Source organism: Macadamia integrifolia, chromosome 14 (genome assembly GCF_013358625.1).
Source record: "Macadamia integrifolia cultivar HAES 741 chromosome 14, SCU_Mint_v3, whole genome shotgun sequence".
In the NCBI taxonomy this organism is placed as follows: Eukaryota; Viridiplantae; Streptophyta; class Magnoliopsida; order Proteales; family Proteaceae; genus Macadamia; species Macadamia integrifolia.
Genome location: NC_056570.1, coordinates 5,289,097 through 5,310,592, shown reverse-complemented (window position 1 = coordinate 5,310,592; position 21,496 = coordinate 5,289,097). Strand labels below are relative to the sequence as shown.

The window sequence follows — 21,496 nt, the reverse complement described above, 5'->3', positions numbered from 1 at the left end:
GAAATAACAAATATTAAAAACATTTACTTGAATGATATTTGGCATAAATAAGTGCCGAAACAGAAGGCGACATGCAGTGCAACAAGGCGGCTGTCGCCTAGGCCCCAGGCAAACCGCCTGGACGCCAAGGCGTCGCCTAGGCGACGCCAAGGCGACGCCTTGACAACTATGGTAGCCTGTATATCTTCTATTTTACGTCTTCCCCTAAAACCCCAAGTTGAACAGAATCCTATGGAGTGAGTTCTCTCACTCGAAATGAGTTTGAATACCGCTAAAATCTGAGGTTCTGTCGAAGTTTGAAGAAGACATTGGTGGTGTGATTTTATATGTCACCATCTTTCCTTTCTGAATTGCCCTTTCCTCCTGTTCTTAATTCGATTCCTCTCCTCTGTTTATTTTTCCAAGAATATCCTTATTGTTTAAATACAAATCCCTTTGTACCCGACCATCTTAGTCTACCAAACTACGCCTTGAAAATCTTTTTTTTTTTTTTTTTTAAACCAAATTGCCATTACAATTACCTTTTGTACCGTTGATCATTTGGGTGGGCCCAGAAGCGATCTGAACCAGGATTTCTGAACCTGCATTACCCCCTCCCCATGCATCAGCAACCAGCAAGAACTCATTTTAGGCTAGGTCCCAGTTATTCCTTCAATTACCAATGGATCTGCACAGGGTTGAAGCCTCCGCTTCTTGACAGAAAAGGTTTGTCTTATCAGGACAACCAACAAATGCTGAAGGGTACCCTTCTGAATTCTACAATGAGATGGCCTGTGAGTGGACTTTCTTCATAGCCCTTTGAACCACCTTGATGCCAGGTTCATTATGGTTTCTGAAGCTGCTGCATCTTTATATCTCTTTGTTTCTGTGGTCAATTATGATAATGTGCGATTAGCAAGTATGATATATGTGGGCTAATTAACATTTTTTTCTTTTTGTGCTGTTGAATGTATTGGTGGAGCTTTGCTCATTAATCTACTATTCGGGGCATTGAATAATATTTGGGTAATCTTTCCTTGTCTCTTTGCAGATTCTATCCCCAAATGAAGATGGGGCATATACTAGCTTCTCTTGAAGTAAAGGTTTGGTATTAGTTTTTGTATTTTTTACTTGTATTTTCCTTTATCTTTTTAATCTTGGTTTATTGTCTCATTAGTATTTTTGTTTTATAGCCAGGGTATGATGCGTATGTGATTGACTTCAATGTCCCAAAGAACACTCCTGCAGAAGGGATAGTTGTAAGTTTCTATTAACGGTTTGGTTTATGAATTTGTTAAATGTATCCCAAGGAGTGCATATTCTACTGTACTAGAGCAAATTCTAGGTGGTTAGTTTAACTCTTTGGGAAGAATGGTTGATATCTGATTTAATTATGGAATTTTCTTTTTGACACCCTTAAGGTGTCAAATAATTTGTAATCTTACTCTTTTGCCCTTTTAGTGAAGCACACTTTTTTTCCTTCAACAAGGGAAAACCCTGCCATTTCACATGAATACTCGAAAAATGTGCAAAACAATGATAAATTTTGATAATGAAATAATGATAAGTCACATTCAAATTATTTTTGAAAACCCTGTTATTTTACAATTGATTTAAAATCCTTTTAGGAATAATACAAGGGGCAATCAGAAGAAGGTGTCAAGTTCTAAATACACCTATGGATGCGTCATTTAGACAGTCCCATTGCAATCGAACTTGTGTTATGCAATTTATTTTGTTTCTCCTCTTTGATCTGATACAAATGAAACTGCATTTATTACGGCTGTCATGATTACTTATCGTCACTGTATTAGCCACAATGTGCATGCTGCTTGGTTTTTATGTGGTTGATTAGTCACATTCGGCAAGCTAAGTTCTGATCACTTTGCAAGTTTTGCTTCTATGTATTGAAAGTGGGATCAACTATAAATTATCATACCTGCTACGTTATGTATAGAAAGAGGAACCCAGTATTAAGTTGGTTTTGTTCCGTGTGTGAATGCATCTAGAGCACTCAAGATGAATCTAATCCCCTCTCCCCAAGACAAAGTTCAGGTTCATGCATCTTGCAAGCACTCTAGATGAATCTAATTCCCTTCCCCAAGACAAAGTTCAGGCTCTACCACATTATACAGGCAAATGGTAGTTTTCTTTCATTTAATCTTTCTGTCACTAATTATGCATCCTATTCAGACTTTTATTTTCAATCTGGTAAGTAGATTGTAGATGATTGGGATTTTCACGGCTTAATGTTTTTTCGTAGTTGAAGTACATCCTTCTTTTAAATTTTGTCTATGGTTGGTACAATTTGCTGGATAATAGCATACACCTGTTCTTTATTATTGTGTATGCTAAATTGTTGATTTTTGAATAATAGGTAAACACATCCCCTGCAATGATAATGGAAGCTGTTTAATTTCTTGTAGTACTCACTCTGTTTTCCTCTCCCCGTCCCCCAACCCCCCCCCTAAAAAAAAAAAAATGTGCCACAGAGGCTGTTTGTAGCTCAAATGGATAGTAGTAGTACAGAGACATCCTCATGTATTATAAGTCCCCCACAAGTTAAGTATGTGTCACTTTCCTATTTACTTCATTGAATAAATTCATTGTAGACTTGATATTGAATAAATTCATTATAGACTTGGTCTGATGAGATTTTTCTCGCTTCTGTAGCTTCTTGTTGAATGGAAAGGGAGTAAACAGAAGAATTAATGTCTCAATGGTTAGTGTGGTTCCTTCTCTCTGTGTGTTTGGAGGGGAATTGTTGGTTGTATCCGGGTGGACAAAAATAATATTCATGTGAATGGATCTCCTTTTGGTCAATGATGGTATGACCAAAAGTGCAATAGAGCTTCAGTTGGTGCCTCTTTTGACACCTGTTTTGTTTACTCAGGACAATGGACCGCAGTTTCCTACAAATGTGACTCATATGCTTAATGTTGGAACAAATCTTCTACAAGTTATTGGCCACTTTAAGGGTACGCATGAATGTAAGCTTCACTGACTATTAATTTTGTCTTTGAATTCATCTGCTTCATAATACAAGCATGTACTCATTTTACAGGCAATTACATCATAGTCATAGCCTTCATGAGTGTGATATTACACCCTGGTGCACCTGTGCTGCAAGATTACGTTCAACCTGTTGCTGCGGCTGATTCAGGTAACACTGAATAAGGGGGAAAAATCTGCAATTTTGACCACCAGTGCCTTAACTGAAGGGAGGAGAGGCAAATTTTAAATATATGATATTGAAGATATATACCATGTGTCCTGAAGGCTGATCTTCCCTATAATAAATGGTAATTTTGGTAAAGGATAGAAAATCAATACCATGAGGGGATGAAAAATTATCTTCTGTAAGAAACCATCAATAGGATGTCTAATTGGAAGCTCTACTCAGTAATGACAATGAGGATATTGTGGTTAGCATGAAGTTAAATTGTTGGATGGGGTAATGACTTGTGTCAAATATAAAACCAGCACTCTTTATTCATAATAATGGAGTGAAAGTTCTAGAGGATTACAAAAACCATTAAACCCCTTAAGGTCCTTTTGGCAACTGATACTTTCCCTAAAACCCATTATTACAACACTTCTCCTTAAATTGGTGCATTGATATCACATATGCCCAACTTGCAGATAATAAGATAAGACATTTTACTACTAAGACATTTTAGTAAATACATCAGCCAGTTGTTCACAATTGGGGACAAACGACATAGTGATATGACCCATATCCAGCTTCTCTTTAATGAAGTGTCTGTGGATCTCCAACGCCTGGGGTAGCCTAGGTGCCTTGAAAACTATGCTCATAACAGCCTAGGTGGTCCTCCAACGCCTGGAGTAGCCTAGGTGGTCCTCCAAGGCTTGGGGTAGCCTAGGTGGTCCTCTAAGCGCTTAGGCGGTCCTTCAATGCCTGGGGTAGCCTAGGTGCCTTGAAAACTATGCTCATAACAGCTCCCATACCTGATGGGCTCAAATTGCAGGGCAATTGGGCAAGCATTAGTTTCATCACTGCCATTGGGGGCGGGACCATTGCTCAATTCTTTTTTATTCTCTAGGGATAACGATTAGAGAATAATTTAATAACATATTCTCCCCTCCCAAAATAAAAAAACTGAGGGGACTTATCTAAAGAATGGAACCACCATGGCCCAATGGAAGAGTTGAATAAAATTTACTTTTATGTTCATAATCCTTTGCCTGTGCGTTGAAATTTAAAATATAGGATTTTCTACAAACATTGCTCCATGCTCCTTACTTCGTCATTGCAGTTTGTACTATTGATGAGCCTTGGGGGCCAGCTTGGACATCAGTGTATGTACCATTTTGTCTTAAAAGAATTCAAGTTGTATATATCTATGGAGCTTGTAGATATTAGCTTTGAGAAATGCTCCATTCTTTGGTTGAAGGCAATCTTGTACTTAGGGTAGAACATGACAAAATTGCACGAAATATCTCATTATTGTATCTGTTGCTAATTGCTGATCTGCTTATCGTACAGAATTCTGATTATGGTACTTTGTAACTTAGGTTCCATAATTTGTCTGACAACTCAAATGCACCCTAACACATTGTGTTTCTTTTACTTCCAACAATAGATTCTGACATAATTGAGGGGCCATCACGAATATCTCTCAAATGTCCCATAAGGTAATCCCTTTTATCCATTTCAAAAACTTTTCTGTTTCTCGTCTTTCTATGTACTACTACTTGTATACACCTAGTTGCTTTGCACTTGTTGATCTGCAGTCATTTCAGTATGTTTGGCTTTTCTTAGGTTGAGTTGAGTTTTCCAGGGATTTATGTCTGAGCAATCACTAATCAATTTGAAGAATCCCTAAATTCTTATCTCAATCATCACAATACCTAGGCTTCTAAGTGCTTGTTTCATTAGTTGGCTGAGCATGATGCCCAATGTGGGCAACAAGTACTTGCTCAACTCGATTAGGCATGACTCCATCTTGTCCTACTTTACATAACTTAATGGAAGAGTATTTATTAATTGATAAGAAAATGACTTATTGGCCTGCCATGGTCCAAATGGGGACGGAATATAAAGCAACACTTCAGCAAGCTCATCTGCTAGCTTTGTCCTTTTGTAGCTTTGGGTTGAGTTGTTAATGGCAGAAACTATGGTTTCAGCTTGCCTTTGTGAACATTTCCTTGACGAGCCAACCTTTACTGCCTCCTGCAAATGATGCTAGAAGAATAGCCTCCACAACAAATAGTATGAATACAATCCCAAACACCCCCCCCCGGGCCAAAAAAAAGTAAATAAATATAAAAAAAAATGAGGTTTTCAGTGTGCAGAGTACCGTATCTGTCAAACTTGAGTTTGGGAAAGCTTTTGTGAGCAGTTACAGGTTTGAGGGGACCTGTGACACAGCAGTAGAACATTGGAAATTGGAGAAGAAATTGTGATAGTCTCCCAGTCTCCAAATGGCCCTACCTACCAGAACCACAGAAATTCAGCCACATGATTGGAATGTGAGGTCTTTTTGACCTTGTAATGTCTTCTATATTAGCTGTATACTTGTATCCGTGAATTAGATGAAGCAACTCCAGAGGCTGCTGCTTCAGAAGTAACAGAGCTTGCCTCGAGGCTCCTGCTTCAGAAGAGATCGGCCTCTGCCAGGAAGCCTCTATAGAATTTGGGGTCACAAAGGGCTATACAAGAACTTTGTCGGCAAAATGTACCGGATCTGGGAAATTTGAACATCTATCCTTTAGATTAATAATGGGATGTCAATAGGTGGATTAAATGGGCCTGCTTTGTCCCACCCTAAGTGGACAGAATTTATGAGCCATGATCACGTTTTGGTTCATCCTGTTGACAGTTTGGGTTGGGTTGTAACATTTAGTAATTGTCCTTTTATGTAAATGACTTTGGTATTCAGTGTATGGTGTTTGGCATCCCTTGTTGATTAGTGGCTAAAAGGAATTTCCATCATATATGTTGCATGTGTACATATATTATATGTATCTTGAACAGGTGGACATAACTTCTCATATCTTTCTGGAGAACTCTTTTGTCCATGTGTACATGCACGCCTATGTCGCATGTCTTATGAAGAACACAGTGGCCAATGAGAATCTTGTAATGCGTGGGGTTTTGGGATTTCTTGGATTAATTTGGAGTCATAAAAATGTTTTAAATTTGTTTGAAGTCAGATTTCGTCATCATAGTGTATAATGTTTGGGTCTGACAATTTGCTTCATGCTCCTTACGACTTCACTTGAATCAAACAGTCAGGCTGAGTTGGCTAAGGAATTCCTTGCTGAAGCCCTTTTCTTTTTCCCATTTTTTTTTTATTTGTAATTATAATTTTGAGAAAAACGTAGATGTTTTTTGCTTGTAAAACCTCCTACCATGTTGTTGCTTACTAAAATATATACTTTTTTTTTGGGGGGGTGGGGGATAAGTTACTTATTTTGGTTCTTTGAAGCCTATATCAAGAGATTGGAGAGATTATATTATGATGACCTTTTCACCAGAAATAAAAAAGGGAAAAGATAAGGAAAAAAGGCACACTTGCACATAGTCCTGTCCAAAAGTCACCATAGCTTTCATATTTTAAGTGGAAAATTGACTTACTCCGTTTGTCTCACCCGGGGGGGGGGGGGTGAGGAGATGTAAACTCGCTTTTCATTTGAGCAGAATATGTTGACTCGAGAGATTATCATGGTACAGGGAATTATTTCTTGGAAGCTATGGAAAAGAATTATTGTGAGTATACATGTCAATGGGTTTTGGATGACCTTATAATCTACTAATCATAGCTTATTGGAGGAAAGCTGTGAGAATAATTACTATTTCCACGGAAAATATGGAAAATGGGGGAATGGTGGAAGACCATAGTTTATTTGTTTTGAGTCTCTTGTAATTTTGTTTATATTTTTTTATAAAATGGAAAGAGAAGGGAATTCATAATTCGCTGCACAAGTCAGGTTTCAATTCAATTCCATTAAACCCCTCTGCAATAATATAATATGCAATTTTGATGTCCGCGACATTTTTAACCTATATAATTTTTTTTTTCCTGGTAAAGTTTATTTTAGGTTCTGTTACTAAAAGGCTCTGTTGATTGATGCTTTCCCTTACAATTTTTGTGTGGGTTTGGGGGTTAGGTTGGATGATTGATTGCACCGCCTAAGACATCTTAATTCCATTGTTGCTTTACTAATTGATCTGCAATGTGTTACACTATTTTAACAGCCACACACGGATTAGAACTCCTGTCAAAGGACATCTTTGCAAACATCATCAGGTGAGTTGCATAACATATCAATGGCATTCCATAATCCCAGTGTCAAGGCATCGCCTAGGTGTTGCCAACTTCTTGGGTTCAAGGTGGCAACATGCCTTTTTGATGCAAGAAAGGCGACCACCTTGGGGCATGTGACAGCACACATTATATTTTCAGTTTTTTGACACTTCAGCAGTGTATATTGATTTATGTTTTCTGATGAATATGGTTATATTATATCGTCGTTTATTATATGTTGACTTTCTCATATTAGCTCATAATCAAAATTAATAAAATTATCATATTGCATTGATAGGGCTTCAATGTTGCATATAAGCATAATTTTATAGAATTATCAGTACTATCGCATATACTGCATGTCCAATGCCTTTAGGTTGCCTAGTCCCCTTGACGACTATGCGTGTAATTGAAGAGAACTCATATTACCTCTGTTGGACGAAGATGGTCAACCAAACAGTAATGGCTCATATGCTAAACTTGCAGAGGGGAGAGGAACCACCATATCCAGCCTCTTGGAGTGAAAAATGGGTAGTAATGACTCTACTTCCCTGTCGTCGATTATGTCTTTGGGTGTCCAGCAATTTGCATTTATGTTGCTTATGGATTTAATCGACTCCATTCTAGTGCCTTATCCTTGTTGGACTAAGATGGTTACTGTGAGGGGGGGGTGGTTAATCAGTGAACCCATTCAAGGTGTGCACACCCATCTTGCAGACAATAGGCGTGCCACTGGACAAGATGTAACATGGTTTGGAAGTGTGCCTACACCACGGAGTAATGCCTAAATGGGCTCAGGATTTACTCAACAATTAATTTTGACCATTTGCTATGGCCCAAGTGTAACACCACCTCCTTCCACGGAGTAATGCCTAAATGGTCTTTTGGGAATGCAAGTATTTCAGTGCTTCATGATCCGAATAAAGTATGAACTCCTTATCGATTAAATAGTGTCTCCAATGCTTGAGAATTTGGATGACGGTATAGAGTTCCAAATCATATATTGAGTACCTTCTCTTTGCATCATTCAACTTTTCACTATAGAGGGCAATCAGATGACCTTCTTGCATAAGCACTCCTATCCCAACATGGGATGCATCAATAGCCTCTTCAAACATGAGATCAAAATTAGGTAGTCTAAGCACCGGTGCTTCTGTCATCTTCTGTTTGATCAAGTTGAATGCTTTAGTGGCTTGTTGCCCACCCTTCCGCCTTTGCTTTGAGAACCGTGTGAACGGAGAGTGGGCAGAAGGGAAGGAGGTCCTCATACGGAGTTACACACTTGAGCAGTGCGGGAGACTGGGGAATGGTCGAGTAAACTCCCATGGGGCCGGAAAAATCATAGACGAAGTCAGCCTTTGATTTGATTGGTATTGATTTTTTCTTAGTGATTGGGAAGGAGGGTGCCTAGGTATGTTATAGAAAGGAAAGGCAGGGTCCATTGGAATGGCGCTTTCCCTCTTGTGCACTCCATGATAGGTTCCACAATATCGCTGAAATTCCGTATGAACCATTTATAGAATGAGGCAAGACTGTGGAAGCTTCGAACCTCTGTCAAAGTCTTAGGAATAGGTTAATTTACCACGCTCTTAACCTTCTGTGGATCAACTTCTATACCTTGAGAGGACACAATAAAACCAAGGGACATAACCTTGCGCAGCATAAAGGAACACTTCTTCAAGTTGATATAGAGCTTCTTTTCCCGTAGCACCCAAGCCTCATCACACGCCTCAAATTTTCAAGGTGCTCATCTTGTGCCTTGTTGTAAATTAATATATCAGTATACCATAAGGAACTTGCCAATCAACATATGAGTCATCACTCTCATAAAGGTACTAAGTGCATTGGTAAGGCCAAAGGGCATGATCTTCCATTCGTATAACATTTCCTTTGTTTTGAAGGTTATCTTCCATTCATCCCCAAGGCAGATCCTTATTTGATGATAACCACTAGATAAATCAATCTTTGAGAAGATAGTGGCTCTTGTCAGCATGTCTAACATATCATCCAAACGGGGAATGGAAAATCTGTACTTTACTGTGATTTTGTTGATGGCACGACTATCAATACACATACGCCATGATCCGTCCTTAGGTGTTAGTAGGGCTGGTACGGCACACGGACTCATGCTTTTTACTAGAATTCCTTTCGCAATAGTTCATCCACTTGTCTCTTGAGCTTGGCATGCTCGATGGGGCTGAGATGATTAGTGGGCAGATTTCGGAGTACTGATCTTGACACTAGATCAATAGCATGTTATATGTCCCTCATAGGTGGTAGCTCATCTAGTAACTCATCGGGCACCAAATCTGAAAAATCAGATAGCAAATCTCTGATGGGTTTAGGATGTGTTACCTCTTTTACCGGTTCAGCCTTCTTTGTACCTAGAGCTAAGATCAGTCCGGTTTCTTCACTTGTAGCTAAGAACTCTTTATGGTGCAGCACACACAACTTCTTGTCCATCATTTGCTCAAGGATTAAAGTATAGGTATCGGTCGCCGTATCGGTTAGCTAAATTTAAGATACATATCGGAGGGTATTGACATATCGTATCCAAGGATTAAAGTATCGGTATTGGTCGTCGTTTCGGTCGGCCAAAATTAAGATACGTATCAGAGTGTATCGTATCGGAGATATGCTAAGATACGCTAAAGATACACATAAATGGATGGGAAACATTTTTTTAAACACTTTTGCATAAAGAATTTGTAAAAAAAAGCTATTGATAACGTGTATTATGCATAAACACTAAATTGAGGGTATCACACTAAGAATTCAAGGTTTGTAGTCCCATAAATGTAAAATCCTTGTTTCCAACCTTAATTTCTACTTTAGTTTGAGAGAAATATGGCTATCAACAACTTTGGAACAAAAACCCCTCAAAAAATCGTGTTTTCTGAAAAATTACCCATCTTAGCCATTATATGACTGTAGCGCACTGTATCAGGACATACCGATACTTACCGATACATACCGAAACGTACATTTCACCTTGATTTTATATTTTTCATAGAGTCGTATCGGTGCATATCGTATCGTATCGATGTGTATCAGTGGTGTATTGATGCATATCGGTATGTATCGTAGGATATATTGATACGAAAGGATTTTAAAAATTTCATGTATCGTATCGGTCAGCTAAATTTAAGATACGTATCGGAGGTATCGTATCGGTATCGGAGATACTTTAAACCATGATCGTATCGGTATCGGAGATACTTTAAACCATGATCATATCGTATCGGAGATATGCTAAAGATCAATGATTAAAGTATCGGTATCAGTCGGCTAAATTTAAGATACATATCGGAGGGGTATCATCTCGTATCGAAGATACTTTAAACCATGCATGTGCTTCTTGTTGGTGTTTGCTTTGTATGCTTGCTTTTTTGGTTTAGTAGTTCCATTGGAAGAGGTCTTTTCAATGTTCTTCAATACATGTTGTCTTCGTACTTGGGCAGCCCTCAACTTAGCTTTCACCTAAGGTATGTTGAGTGGATTTAGTGTGAGTGGCTTGCCTTTATGATCAAAGAAGCATTGGTTCTTGGTACCACCAATTAGAACATTGTTGTCATAGAGTCAAGGTCTTCCAAGTAGTGCATCAATGAGAACCATTGGGATGACATCACACCACACGCTCTCTTCATAATCTGAAATTTTCAATGGCACAGAACATCGTTGATTTACAGCCATGGTGTTGTTGTCTAGAAGTGATACCTTGTAGGGTTGTGGATGGGGTTCAGTTTTGAGTTTTCTTTCAATCACAAAAGCTTGAGACACTACGTTCACACAACTCTCACTGTTCACAATCACTTGAGCTTTGTGAGGTCCACCAAACATCAAAGTATATAAGATATTGTGCCTCCTATCTTCTCCCTTTGCTTCAGCAACTAGAATTCTTGCAACAACATTAATGGAAGTATATGGATCATCTTCTTGTGCATATTCAGCTTTCCCTTCAACATCGACATTCATAGCCCAATCATTATCTTGGGGTTCATAGACTTGCATGTCTGGATTGGACTCAATTGCATTGATGATGGAATTTGATCTTCCACGTTTAGAACAGAATTTTGTATAGTGTCCATTTCCACCACAAATGAAGCACTTCAAGGCCGCTGTCTCTCCTCCAACCATAGGACTCTTACCCTTATCCTGTGTGACTTATGGAGCACGGTAGGAAATCAGCTAGGTTTATTTGGTGCGAAAGGCCTCTTACTCTCAGTGGGATGATTGTACGTTCTAGGGGCTGATTTGATCAGATCTTCTGTCTTTAAGGACTTTTCAATACATGCATTCATGATGGAATTTCCACCACACCAATCTTATCACGGATATCATGTTGAAGTCCCAACTTGAATTGGGACATAAGCAATTCTTCATCCTCGTGATAAGCACCTCTTCGTGAGAGTAAATCATTAAATTTATCAACATATTCCTTTATAATCATGGTACCTTGTCGGAGAGTGTTGAGCATGTCATAGAGACGGTGTTGGTATGTTGGGGGTAGGTATCTCTTACTGAGTATTAGTTTAAGTTCCTCCCAAGTGCGAGGCTCTCTATGTCTGCAAGTGAGTCTACTCTCTTCAGCTTTCCACCAATCTTTAGCACCACTTGTCAGTTTAGTGATAGCAAGCTGGACCTTTCTTTCTTCAGATATACGGTACCATTGGAAGTAACCATCAAAGGAGTTTAGCCAGTCATGGAAGTAGAGGGGATCATGCTTTCAATTATACTCCTTCAAGTCTAGTTTTACCTTATACGTATCATCATGGTCAAATTGGTTGTCCTCATGTTCATCAAACTCTTCACCTCGAGCTGGTACGTTTCTTCAATCTTGGAAAGTGAACCTTCTTGGTACAATATGATTGTTGTTGACTATAGGCTGCGTATTAGACTGGGCAGCAGTAGTCTCCTTCAGTTCTGCAATTTGGTGGTCCATAATTGGAGGGATTTCATCACATCCTCCAGTGAGTATTGTTTGGTGCTCTCTTCAGCCATAGCTCTGATACTGCTTAATGTAGAAGTAGATTACACAAAGGCAACTACCCCCAATGTATTACAGCCAAGGATTAGAGTATCGGTATTGGTCTCCGTATCGGTCGGTCAAAATTAAGATACGTATCTGAGGGTATCGTATTGTATCGGAGATACGCTAAGATACGCTAAAGATACGCACATAAATGGATAGGGAACACATTTTTATACACTTTTGCATAAAAAACAGTTAAAAAAAGCTATATATAACATGTAGAATGCATAAATACTTAAGTAGAGGGTATCGTATTGATAGACAAATATATTGAGTTGAAAATGTTCAAAATGATGAGGGTATCGTATTGATAGACAAATATATTTTTTTGAGAAAAATCAAAAATTTTCATGGAAGTTGTAGAACACTTGTTTTTACATAACATATAAAAAATCTAAACATTTTTAATCATTGAGCATGAGTAGATCTAAGAAATTTGAAAAAAATTGAAACCCTCATTTTCTCTTGAAAAAAGTTTGTAAATCCTTATAAATCCAATGATTTCATGTAATAAATTAATAATGATGCACAAAATGTGATTCTAAGTATGATGAACCTTAGATTTGTAAAAAAAACTTGAAAATCTAAGGTTAAAGTTGAAAAAAGTGAGTAAAGATTCAAGAACTTACTATTCAAAATTTTCAACTTTCAAGTTCAAGGTTCTTCTTGGACTATGTTTTTCTCCTTTGAACCATTCACTTCCACAATGTTTCTTTCAATCTACCATTTGAGTCTCCAAAAAGGTGTATGAATCAAAGGGGAAAAAAGAAGAGAAATATAGAAAACTGTTGGTGAGAGTTTGAAGTGTTTGCTTCAAACAACAAAAGACACATTCACACTTAAGTAGCCGTATCGTACCGATACGGTACGATACAGTCGATACGTACCGATATGTACCGATACTCACGGGAATTTTTATATTTTCAGAAGTTCGTATTGCAAAGTATCGTATGTATTGGTACCGTATCGGTACGGCACAATACGATACTACCGATACGTCGATACACAGAAGAGGGCCCCAAAATTCCCTGTAGCGTATCGGTATGTATCATGCCGATGCCTACCAATACCGATACGTATCGACCGATACGGCACGATATGCACCGATACTTAAAACCATGATTGTAGCCCCAAACCCAAATTAGATATGATTCTTAAATTAGCTTGACAAAGTACAACAGTAGGAATAGAAGCTGTGGTTGGAGTTTTGGAACTCAGATGAGGTCCAAATTTAGGTCGATGGTAGACCCCACGGTAGGTAGGGAAACCCCAAAGATGGTTGAATTCTGTCGGATGGTGAAGAAGTTATTCACTTTCTTGATTTCAGACATTGGAGAGAGAAATAGAGAGAAATAGTGAGAATTCTTCAAGAACCGCAGGAGGTCTGGGTGGATGGTCTTCAGATGAGGATTGAGTGATCCTTTGGCAGTCTAGAACACACCCTTAAAAAGGGTTACCGAACAGAAGTCAGAATGGGGAGTAATGGGGATCGATTGGACTTCAAGATTCTTCACCCTATGCTAGTCGATACTAGCCTTTAGGTCACTTAACAGATCTGAAACTCTGTCTCTGGAATCTCACAGCAACAGTAAATAGGAACAGAAATTAATAGCAGAAAATTAAGAAGATAGACAAGAGGAATGTGGGTCGGATTGGCTATCTCAGCCCGGGCATATCACCCACAACTATCTTGGCTGTTTAGAAGCAATTGACTGCAATTCCTTGTTCATTCAAATCTGATCTCTGAGTGCAATAGCTCTTCTTAAAATAGAGGACAGGAGATAACAATAGTAGTAGTCATATTCAAACTAGGAGTTGTACTCCCAACTAAGACTAACATGAAAAACCTAGACAGATTAGGTAACTAACTAGTTACTAACTACTAGCCACTTATCTGGGCCTTATTGCATAAATCGATGGGCCCAATGGCCTTTATTAACTAAGGACTAAAATTAAATTAAACACTTAAGTGGCCTGACTTGACTTAAGTGGATCGATGGCCCAAGTTGTGCTGGGCTTCCTTTTTGCGGTCAAGGATTAAAGTATCGGTCGCCATATTGGTCGACCAAAATTAAGATACGTGTCGGAGGGTATTGTATCGTATCAGAGATACGTTAAGATACGCTAAAGATATGCACATAAATGGATATGAAACACCTTTTAAAACATTTTTGCATAAAAAATTTGTTAAAAAAAACTATTGATAACATGTGTTATGCATAAACACTAAATTAAGGGTATCGTACTAGGAATTCAAGGTTTGTAGTTGTCTCATAAATGTAAAATCCTTATTCCCAACCTTGATTTCCACTTTAGTTAGAGAGAAATATGGCTGGCAGCAACTTTAGAATAAAAACCCCTCAAAAAATCGTGTTTTCTGAAAAAATACCCTTGTTGGCCATTATATGACCGTAGCGCACTGTATCGGTACATACCGATAAAGATGTCATACACATCAAGTTATATAATAAAGAAAGGATAGAAATCAATAGTTCCATTAGGCAGTTGGATTCAAATTCACAACCACTACAGTGTGTACTCACTTCTTCACACACACACACACACACACACACACACACACACACACACACACAAAAAAATGATGGCCCATTCAAACCCTTTATTTTCAAGGCAAGGATTGTAAATAATAATAATAAATAATAAAGTTTATAGGGATTAGGTACATGCCTTGGAGAATGGGCAACCTATGACTTCAAAGTAGGGTCAATGAGTTATTTGTTTGGAACCTTCTTAGGAAAGAGAATATAAAGTGTGTTAGTAATTTTGAATTACCTTTGATGTTTAACTCCAAGTAAACCAATGCATGCATGAGATTTGTGCTGCAATTTCCATGGCCATTCGCTGGAGTTTAATCTAAATTACCACTAAAAGATTTTTCATCAGCCATTCAATGTACCTTTGCTATAGTTTATTATTTAATGCAATTTTAACCATTTGGTTATTTTGGCCGATACATATCGATACTCACCGATATGTACTGATCGATACATACCGATAGGTACTGATACTCACCGATACATACCAATCGATACATACAAATACTCACCGATATGTACCGATAAATACCGAAACGTATATTTCACTCGATTTTATATTTTTCATAGAGTATCAGTACATATCGATAGTGTATTGGTGCATATGTGTATGTATCGTAGGATATATATCGATACGAAAGGATTTTAAAAATTCCATGTATCGTATCGGTGTGTATCGTAATCGGAGATACTTTAAACCATGCCTGCGGTTTCTCAGCCCATAGTGGGAATCTACATCAAGTAGCTACTAAGGAACAAATGTCGCTGTGTCCTAATGCAACTGGACACCCGAAACAGTACAAGTTGGGATTATATTGAATGCCCTACAATGAAGTTTTAATACATGCAAATTCCCCCCAAAATTGACTACAAATATCACTTAGGCATTTTATCGACATATTCCCTACAGTGATTAACAACATTAAGAATTTGACAAAGCGAGGTTACCTTGGCAGGGAGCAACATCCGGAGATGTGGTGACGCTGATATCCACTTAATGTGGCTCACAATCACGTTGCCTAGGTGCCGCCGGTGCTTCAACCAACTCTTGAAGCCAACCGAAGAACACCTATGTTCCTCCCCATCTCTTTCTCTCTTGTTCTTCCTTTCTTTCCCCTCCTTTTCTTCCCTTTCTTCTCCTTGTCCTTTTCGTTCTTTTCTTTCCTTCCTTTGTTGCTGGGAGTCTTCGCAATTCTTTAATGAAGCTTTTACACCTTCTTTGGCCTTCAATAGAGCTTCATGGAAGCCCAGAGTAGTGATGGAGATGACCTGGTGCAATCTCAGAGCTCCCCCTCTTCCCTCTTCTCATTCTTTTCCTTTTGCCTTTTTGTTCTGGTAGAGTTAATGACAATGAGCCCTAAAACTCACTTAATTACCCAACAATAGACCCAAACCTGAGCTTGGTCCAACTGCACAATTTGAATCGAAAACCAGTCTGGAAAGCTGATCCATCCTCATTTTGGAGGGCATAACTTCTTTTGTATAACTCCAATTGTGTTGATTCTTTTTTCATATGCAACGGTCTCACAAAATCTACAACTTCCCCAAAAATAGCACCTTTAATTTGGCTCAAAACCTGCTACAAAATCAATCCAAAGTAACATGAACTGAAAACGTCACGAGATTGCAGCACTCACCTTTCAAATGTTCTGACTCGATGATGAGGGGCTGTCCCTCAACAGTGGCTCGTTGTCCAGGGACCCCCCTTTGAGTATTGAGCAGAATCTTCTAGTTGTTGAGCTTCTCAGACATTAAACTCGACATTGGAACGGCCTTGCTCGCCATGAGGCATTGTTGCTTGATGGTGGCTCGTTGTCAATGCTGGTCAATGCGCACTGGTATGAAAACAGTCATAACTTCCCTGTCTGAACTTTGATTGACCCGATTCTTTTTTTCCTACGTGCAAAAGGCTCGAAGAACTATATTTCTCATTGATACTCCTCCAACATAGGAACAATGTAAGGACTTCAAAACTGATGTACAAACATAGAATTCTAGAAGCTAATTAGACCAAGTCGAATGTTTTTGCCATAACTTCCAATTCTAGTGTCGGATTGATGTGAAACTTGAACTGATGGAAAGCTGACTCAGTGGTCTTCCGTTCTCATGTTCTGAGTTTCCACAAGAATCAACTAAAGGATAGATCAAAATCCTCATGAGTTACTATTGTTGCACCACTCCAACCTCTCCAACACCACCGAACACATATATCATCACTATGTGTAGGTTGTCACCAAGAAGGTTGCCGACACATCAACATGCCTACTAGAACTAGTGCATGCTTCCTTATCATTCTAACCACATCATCCCTGCTGCCTACTGCCAATAATGCTAACTAGGCCAGAAAACTACGACTGCCATATTGTCTGCTGTCTATGCATGATTCATCTCTCAACTGGACTCAACCATATAAGCCCATCTCTTCAGTTCACATGCTTCATTGTCAATATGCTTCCCAATATGGACAATGCCATTGTTGCACATGCCTGCCTCTGCACTGAAACCGTCTGTACACACTTGTACTGCCACATCATCGGTATCACTTGAACTGGCCACCAATACCTGAATTTACCCATTTTCTTATTTTATGTGCATTGATAAGTTAGACTCCATATCTTCCTCATACGATCTTGGAATGGGGTGATTCTAGTTTGATTGGAAAGAGGACTTGAAGTACTATAACTTCCCAGTTTATGTCCTCTTCCAATTCTGCCACATGGCCTACTTAATTTGTCTGTAAAGTGGACACATCAGCATGAACCTATGAATGCGCCATACCAAGTGTATTTACACTATTCCCTATGCTACCACTTGCTACCAACCACTGTATCACTCTATGGTACCCTGACATACAGTTCCACGTGAGTCCGGAAACCTCTCTAACACTGCCTAACTGCCACATGTTCTGAACACACTGCCAAGCAACTATTTGCACTTCCTGGATGCTGTCTGTCACTAGCAACTCTACGAGATCACTGCCAGTTGTATTTGCTGAAGTTCTGCCACATCAGTTCACCGACTGTACATCTCTGTACTTGAAATTGCCACTCTGCACTATTGCTTTGTTACTCAGTTAACTGCATTGTGTGTCAGCAAGGTCAACACCGCATGCACTGTGTACAACAATCCTTTCTTCCATCTTTCTCCATTTTTTGCATGCACTGTACAACGATCCTTTCTTCCATCTTTCTACATTTTTTTTTCATAGTGGTTTAGAGCCTGCATGTAGTAATTACAAGCTAAGATCTCTCATTTGGTTTACCTTAGCTTAATGTGGGTACATATAATAGTGGATCTGCCTTCTGCTTTTGTGACTGTTGTCATTGGTAGGCTGGAGATTTTAACCCATCACTCTTTTCAACTTGTGCTTTGTGTTTCAGTGTTTTGATTATGACAACTTTCTGGAAATAAACTCTAGAAGACCATCCTGGCGCTGCATTCATTGCAATCGGTCTGTCTGCTACACTGACATACGTATCGACCAGAATATGGTTAAGGTAAGTGTCGTTTGTCTCACATGTGGGGCATCTGTCCTTTTTGAATAATCATAGAATTTCTTGTTCAGGTCTTGGAAGAGGTAGCAGATGGTGTCTCTGATGTGATTATCTCAGTGGATGGGTCCTGGAAGGCAGCCTGTGAAGGTAATGACCAAGAACATCAGCCACATAGTGGTACTCTGAGTTATGAAAATGATGGCCCTGAGCAGCATGGGTTCTCAAAAAGCACAGCTAATGTTATGGATCTTACTGGGGAAGATGATGAAGTGTATACTGCAAATCTGTGTGAAACTGAAGACAGGAAACCCTTCTGTGATAATTTTCATGGGTATTCTGTGCCTCCGGCGATCAACACGGGTGCTGAGGTGGTTCTAAATTCTGCTCCTCAAATTGACAATAATTGCTGGGAGAGTATTCTAAATTCTTTTCCTCAAATTGAAGAAGATTTCTGGGAGAGAATTTTATTGTCTACTTCTGGTGACACTCTTAGACGAACAGCCTCCAGCAGTATGGTGGATGCTCATGTCGCTGGTGGCACTTCAGAGTCCATTCCAACCAATTTTATGCCATCTCCTGTGCTAACTGATGCTATCACTCCTGCCCTTAATCGAGAAGTTGCTGATGCCCAGTGTACTCAACTCACAATTTCTGTACAACCAGATCAATATTCTTCCCCCTACATGCAGTTACAGCCTTCCCAATTTGGTAATTCAATTGTCAACAGTGAAGCTGGAAGGCTAGCAATACCCCGAAATATTAGCAGAATTCCTACAGCAATTCAGGCCCTTCCCGCTCAGACTCAAGTGCCCAATTTGAATCAACCACTGCGAACGAACATGAATTCTTTTCTGCCAAATGGTGCCCCTCCTATTTCTCAGAGTGTAATGGTCACAGATGGTTTCAGTGCCGTTGGTGGTGAGACAGAAAGGCAGCAACATTTCTCAAGGTTAATAAGGAATCCTCTGCCAATTTCAGACGTTGCGCCATCTTCAATGCAGCATCCCTCGATGATACAGGTTTGACTTTTCTCTTGAAGTTTCTTGAATTGAAATCTATGGACATCTGTAGTTTGGTTGGTCATCTACTGTACTATGCCATAATTCAGCTAGAGAGAAAAAGATGTTAATCTACCCCCACCTAGTGATTTCCTGTTGAAATATGCCTTCAAGAAATCTACTTGGAGGACTATTGGAATGGTGGGTTTGGAGGCATATCGTATTCCCCGACTCTGTGGTTGGTGCATCACCCTGTTGTCTGTGGAATCAAACCTTGGGTTTCTCTCATGACCATGAAGTCTCCTCATATCAGGATGTTACGCATCTGATTTTTTTTTTTTTTTTTGGGGGGGGGGGGGGTTTGAGTCGAACAAGCAACCTCTCCCTGGACTTAGGCCAGTGCTTTACTGCACTGATTCCATATTTGATTCATATAACATTAGCCGGTGGTTATCCAACCTGGTGGGAAATCTGGGATCAATTTTTTTTCATATATATACATATATATGTGTGTTATGTAAGGAAAAAGAAAGCTGCCTGATCACATGGCCCACACAAAATTACATCCACACCCTGTGAAATTAACAAATTTCATTCATGTTGATGCCCTTGTGCCCTCTCATTGGGCCCCACGCTGGTGCAGGGCCACACGACCAGGCAGAGATCGCTTGCCTATACTATATATATGTATATATATATATATATATTCAGGAAACCTCCTCTCCCTGAAGCATGGTAAGGCTGCGTACATTATGACCCTCCCCAGACCCTGCAATGGTGGGAGTCCCATGCACTAGGTATGCCCTCATATAATATATATATATATATATACATTGATATCTTTAAATCGATGTGAAAAATGGTGTGAATTAATGGTCCATGGGAACTAAAATCGTGTGCTTGACCTTCTATTAGTTTATACCCTGTTTTCAATCAGGGATGACAGAAAAGACCACTCTCAGAACTAGTTCATTGACATCTCAATGTATTCAACGTCTTTTTTAGGCGTTTTCATTTTCTTAATTCATCGTTATTGGACAGAACATTGACCTCTTACACAACAGAGAAAACCAAACAATTTTGACCTTTTACCTATTATAGATTTCCATTTGGTGTCAATGTTTTCTGTGACAGAGATTGGATCAACAACGACCACACGTTCCTACTCAATCACTGCCACAGGGGGTTGGCCTTCCTGGTTATCACAGAAGTTCCTCCCAGCTTACACAGCAGCAGCGGCCTTTGAACTGGAGGTCGACTCAAAATATGAACCAGCCTTCAAATCTGGTGCGGCCATCTCATTTTCCACCAACCCCTCCCGCACAATTGGGTTCCCAGACGAGGTGCCCCCCTTCCCTCTACCCTCGGATCCCTCCTGGATTTCGAACTGCGCAGATGGCTAGACCACCAAATATGCCAGTTCAACCCCAGCTACCCCATGCAGGATCTTCTTTACCAATGCCAATGGATAAGCAGACAAGAGGAAATATGGTGCAACCTGTCTCTAGGTCAGATGCGTCAGTGGAACTTCCATCAGAGCAGAACTGGCATCCCACAGGGAGAATGAGGGGAAGCCTCACAGGGCAGGCTTATTCTGCTGCTCTTAGCAAATACAAGGGCCAATCAACTCCACCAGCTCCAGTTTCCGGTCCAGCAACCAGTCAAAGTTCAATCCCTTCTGGTCCTTCCCAGCTACAGGTGCCCGCCAGCAGTACAACATCAAGGAATCTCCCCAACAAGCTTACTTGAGGACAGGAGAGGCAGCAAGCAGGCCTGGGAGCTTGGGTGTTCATCCTGGACATTTTAGGGGGACACATTGAGGATAATCTACTGTTAGTTTTTAGTCCATTCTGTGAGTGTAAAGATGTTAGTCAATTTTGTATCTCATTGCCACGTTCTTGTAGAGTTGCTTTTTGAATTTCTTAGGTCTGGGATGGGCTTTAAATGGGTTGGTATGTAGATTAGTGTGTATTACTGGGTGTATGGGGAGAAAGTTTTGTTAAATTAAAGGTGACTGCAATTTTTACATTTTGTGCTCTGTGCCTGTCCATTTATGGTAGGTGAGAAACCTTAATGGACTCTTTGCAGGAACATTCAATGGACTCTTTGTAACAGAGTTTGGAGACATATTAGTCAATGTGAGTTGGTAAAGAAACCTTTTTAACAA

At 39.5% G+C, this 21,496-nt stretch overlaps 1 protein-coding gene across 3 annotated transcripts; it reads left to right on the top strand.

The window, feature by feature from the left end:
- The first annotated feature begins 948 nt into the window (after positions 1-948).
- Positions 949-21,496, top strand: LOC122061506 (E4 SUMO-protein ligase PIAL2-like). Of its 3 annotated transcripts, none has more exons than XM_042624785.1 (11): positions 949-1,082; positions 1,173-1,238; positions 2,472-2,545; positions 2,653-2,701; positions 2,873-2,957; positions 3,044-3,142; positions 4,584-4,635; positions 7,202-7,253; positions 18,218-18,334; positions 18,403-19,350; positions 20,464-21,496. In XM_042624785.1, exons 1-11 carry the CDS (start codon positions 1,044-1,046, stop codon positions 21,076-21,078), a joined length of 2,196 nt encoding a protein of 731 aa, XP_042480719.1. In that variant the 5' UTR covers positions 949-1,043; the 3' UTR covers positions 21,079-21,496. The 3 variants fall into 3 exon arrangements, with proteins under 3 accessions (XP_042480719.1, XP_042480721.1, XP_042480720.1); XM_042624787.1 differs by having other exon boundaries at positions 950-1,082; positions 2,472-2,540; XM_042624786.1 differs by having other exon boundaries at positions 1,017-1,082; positions 1,177-1,238.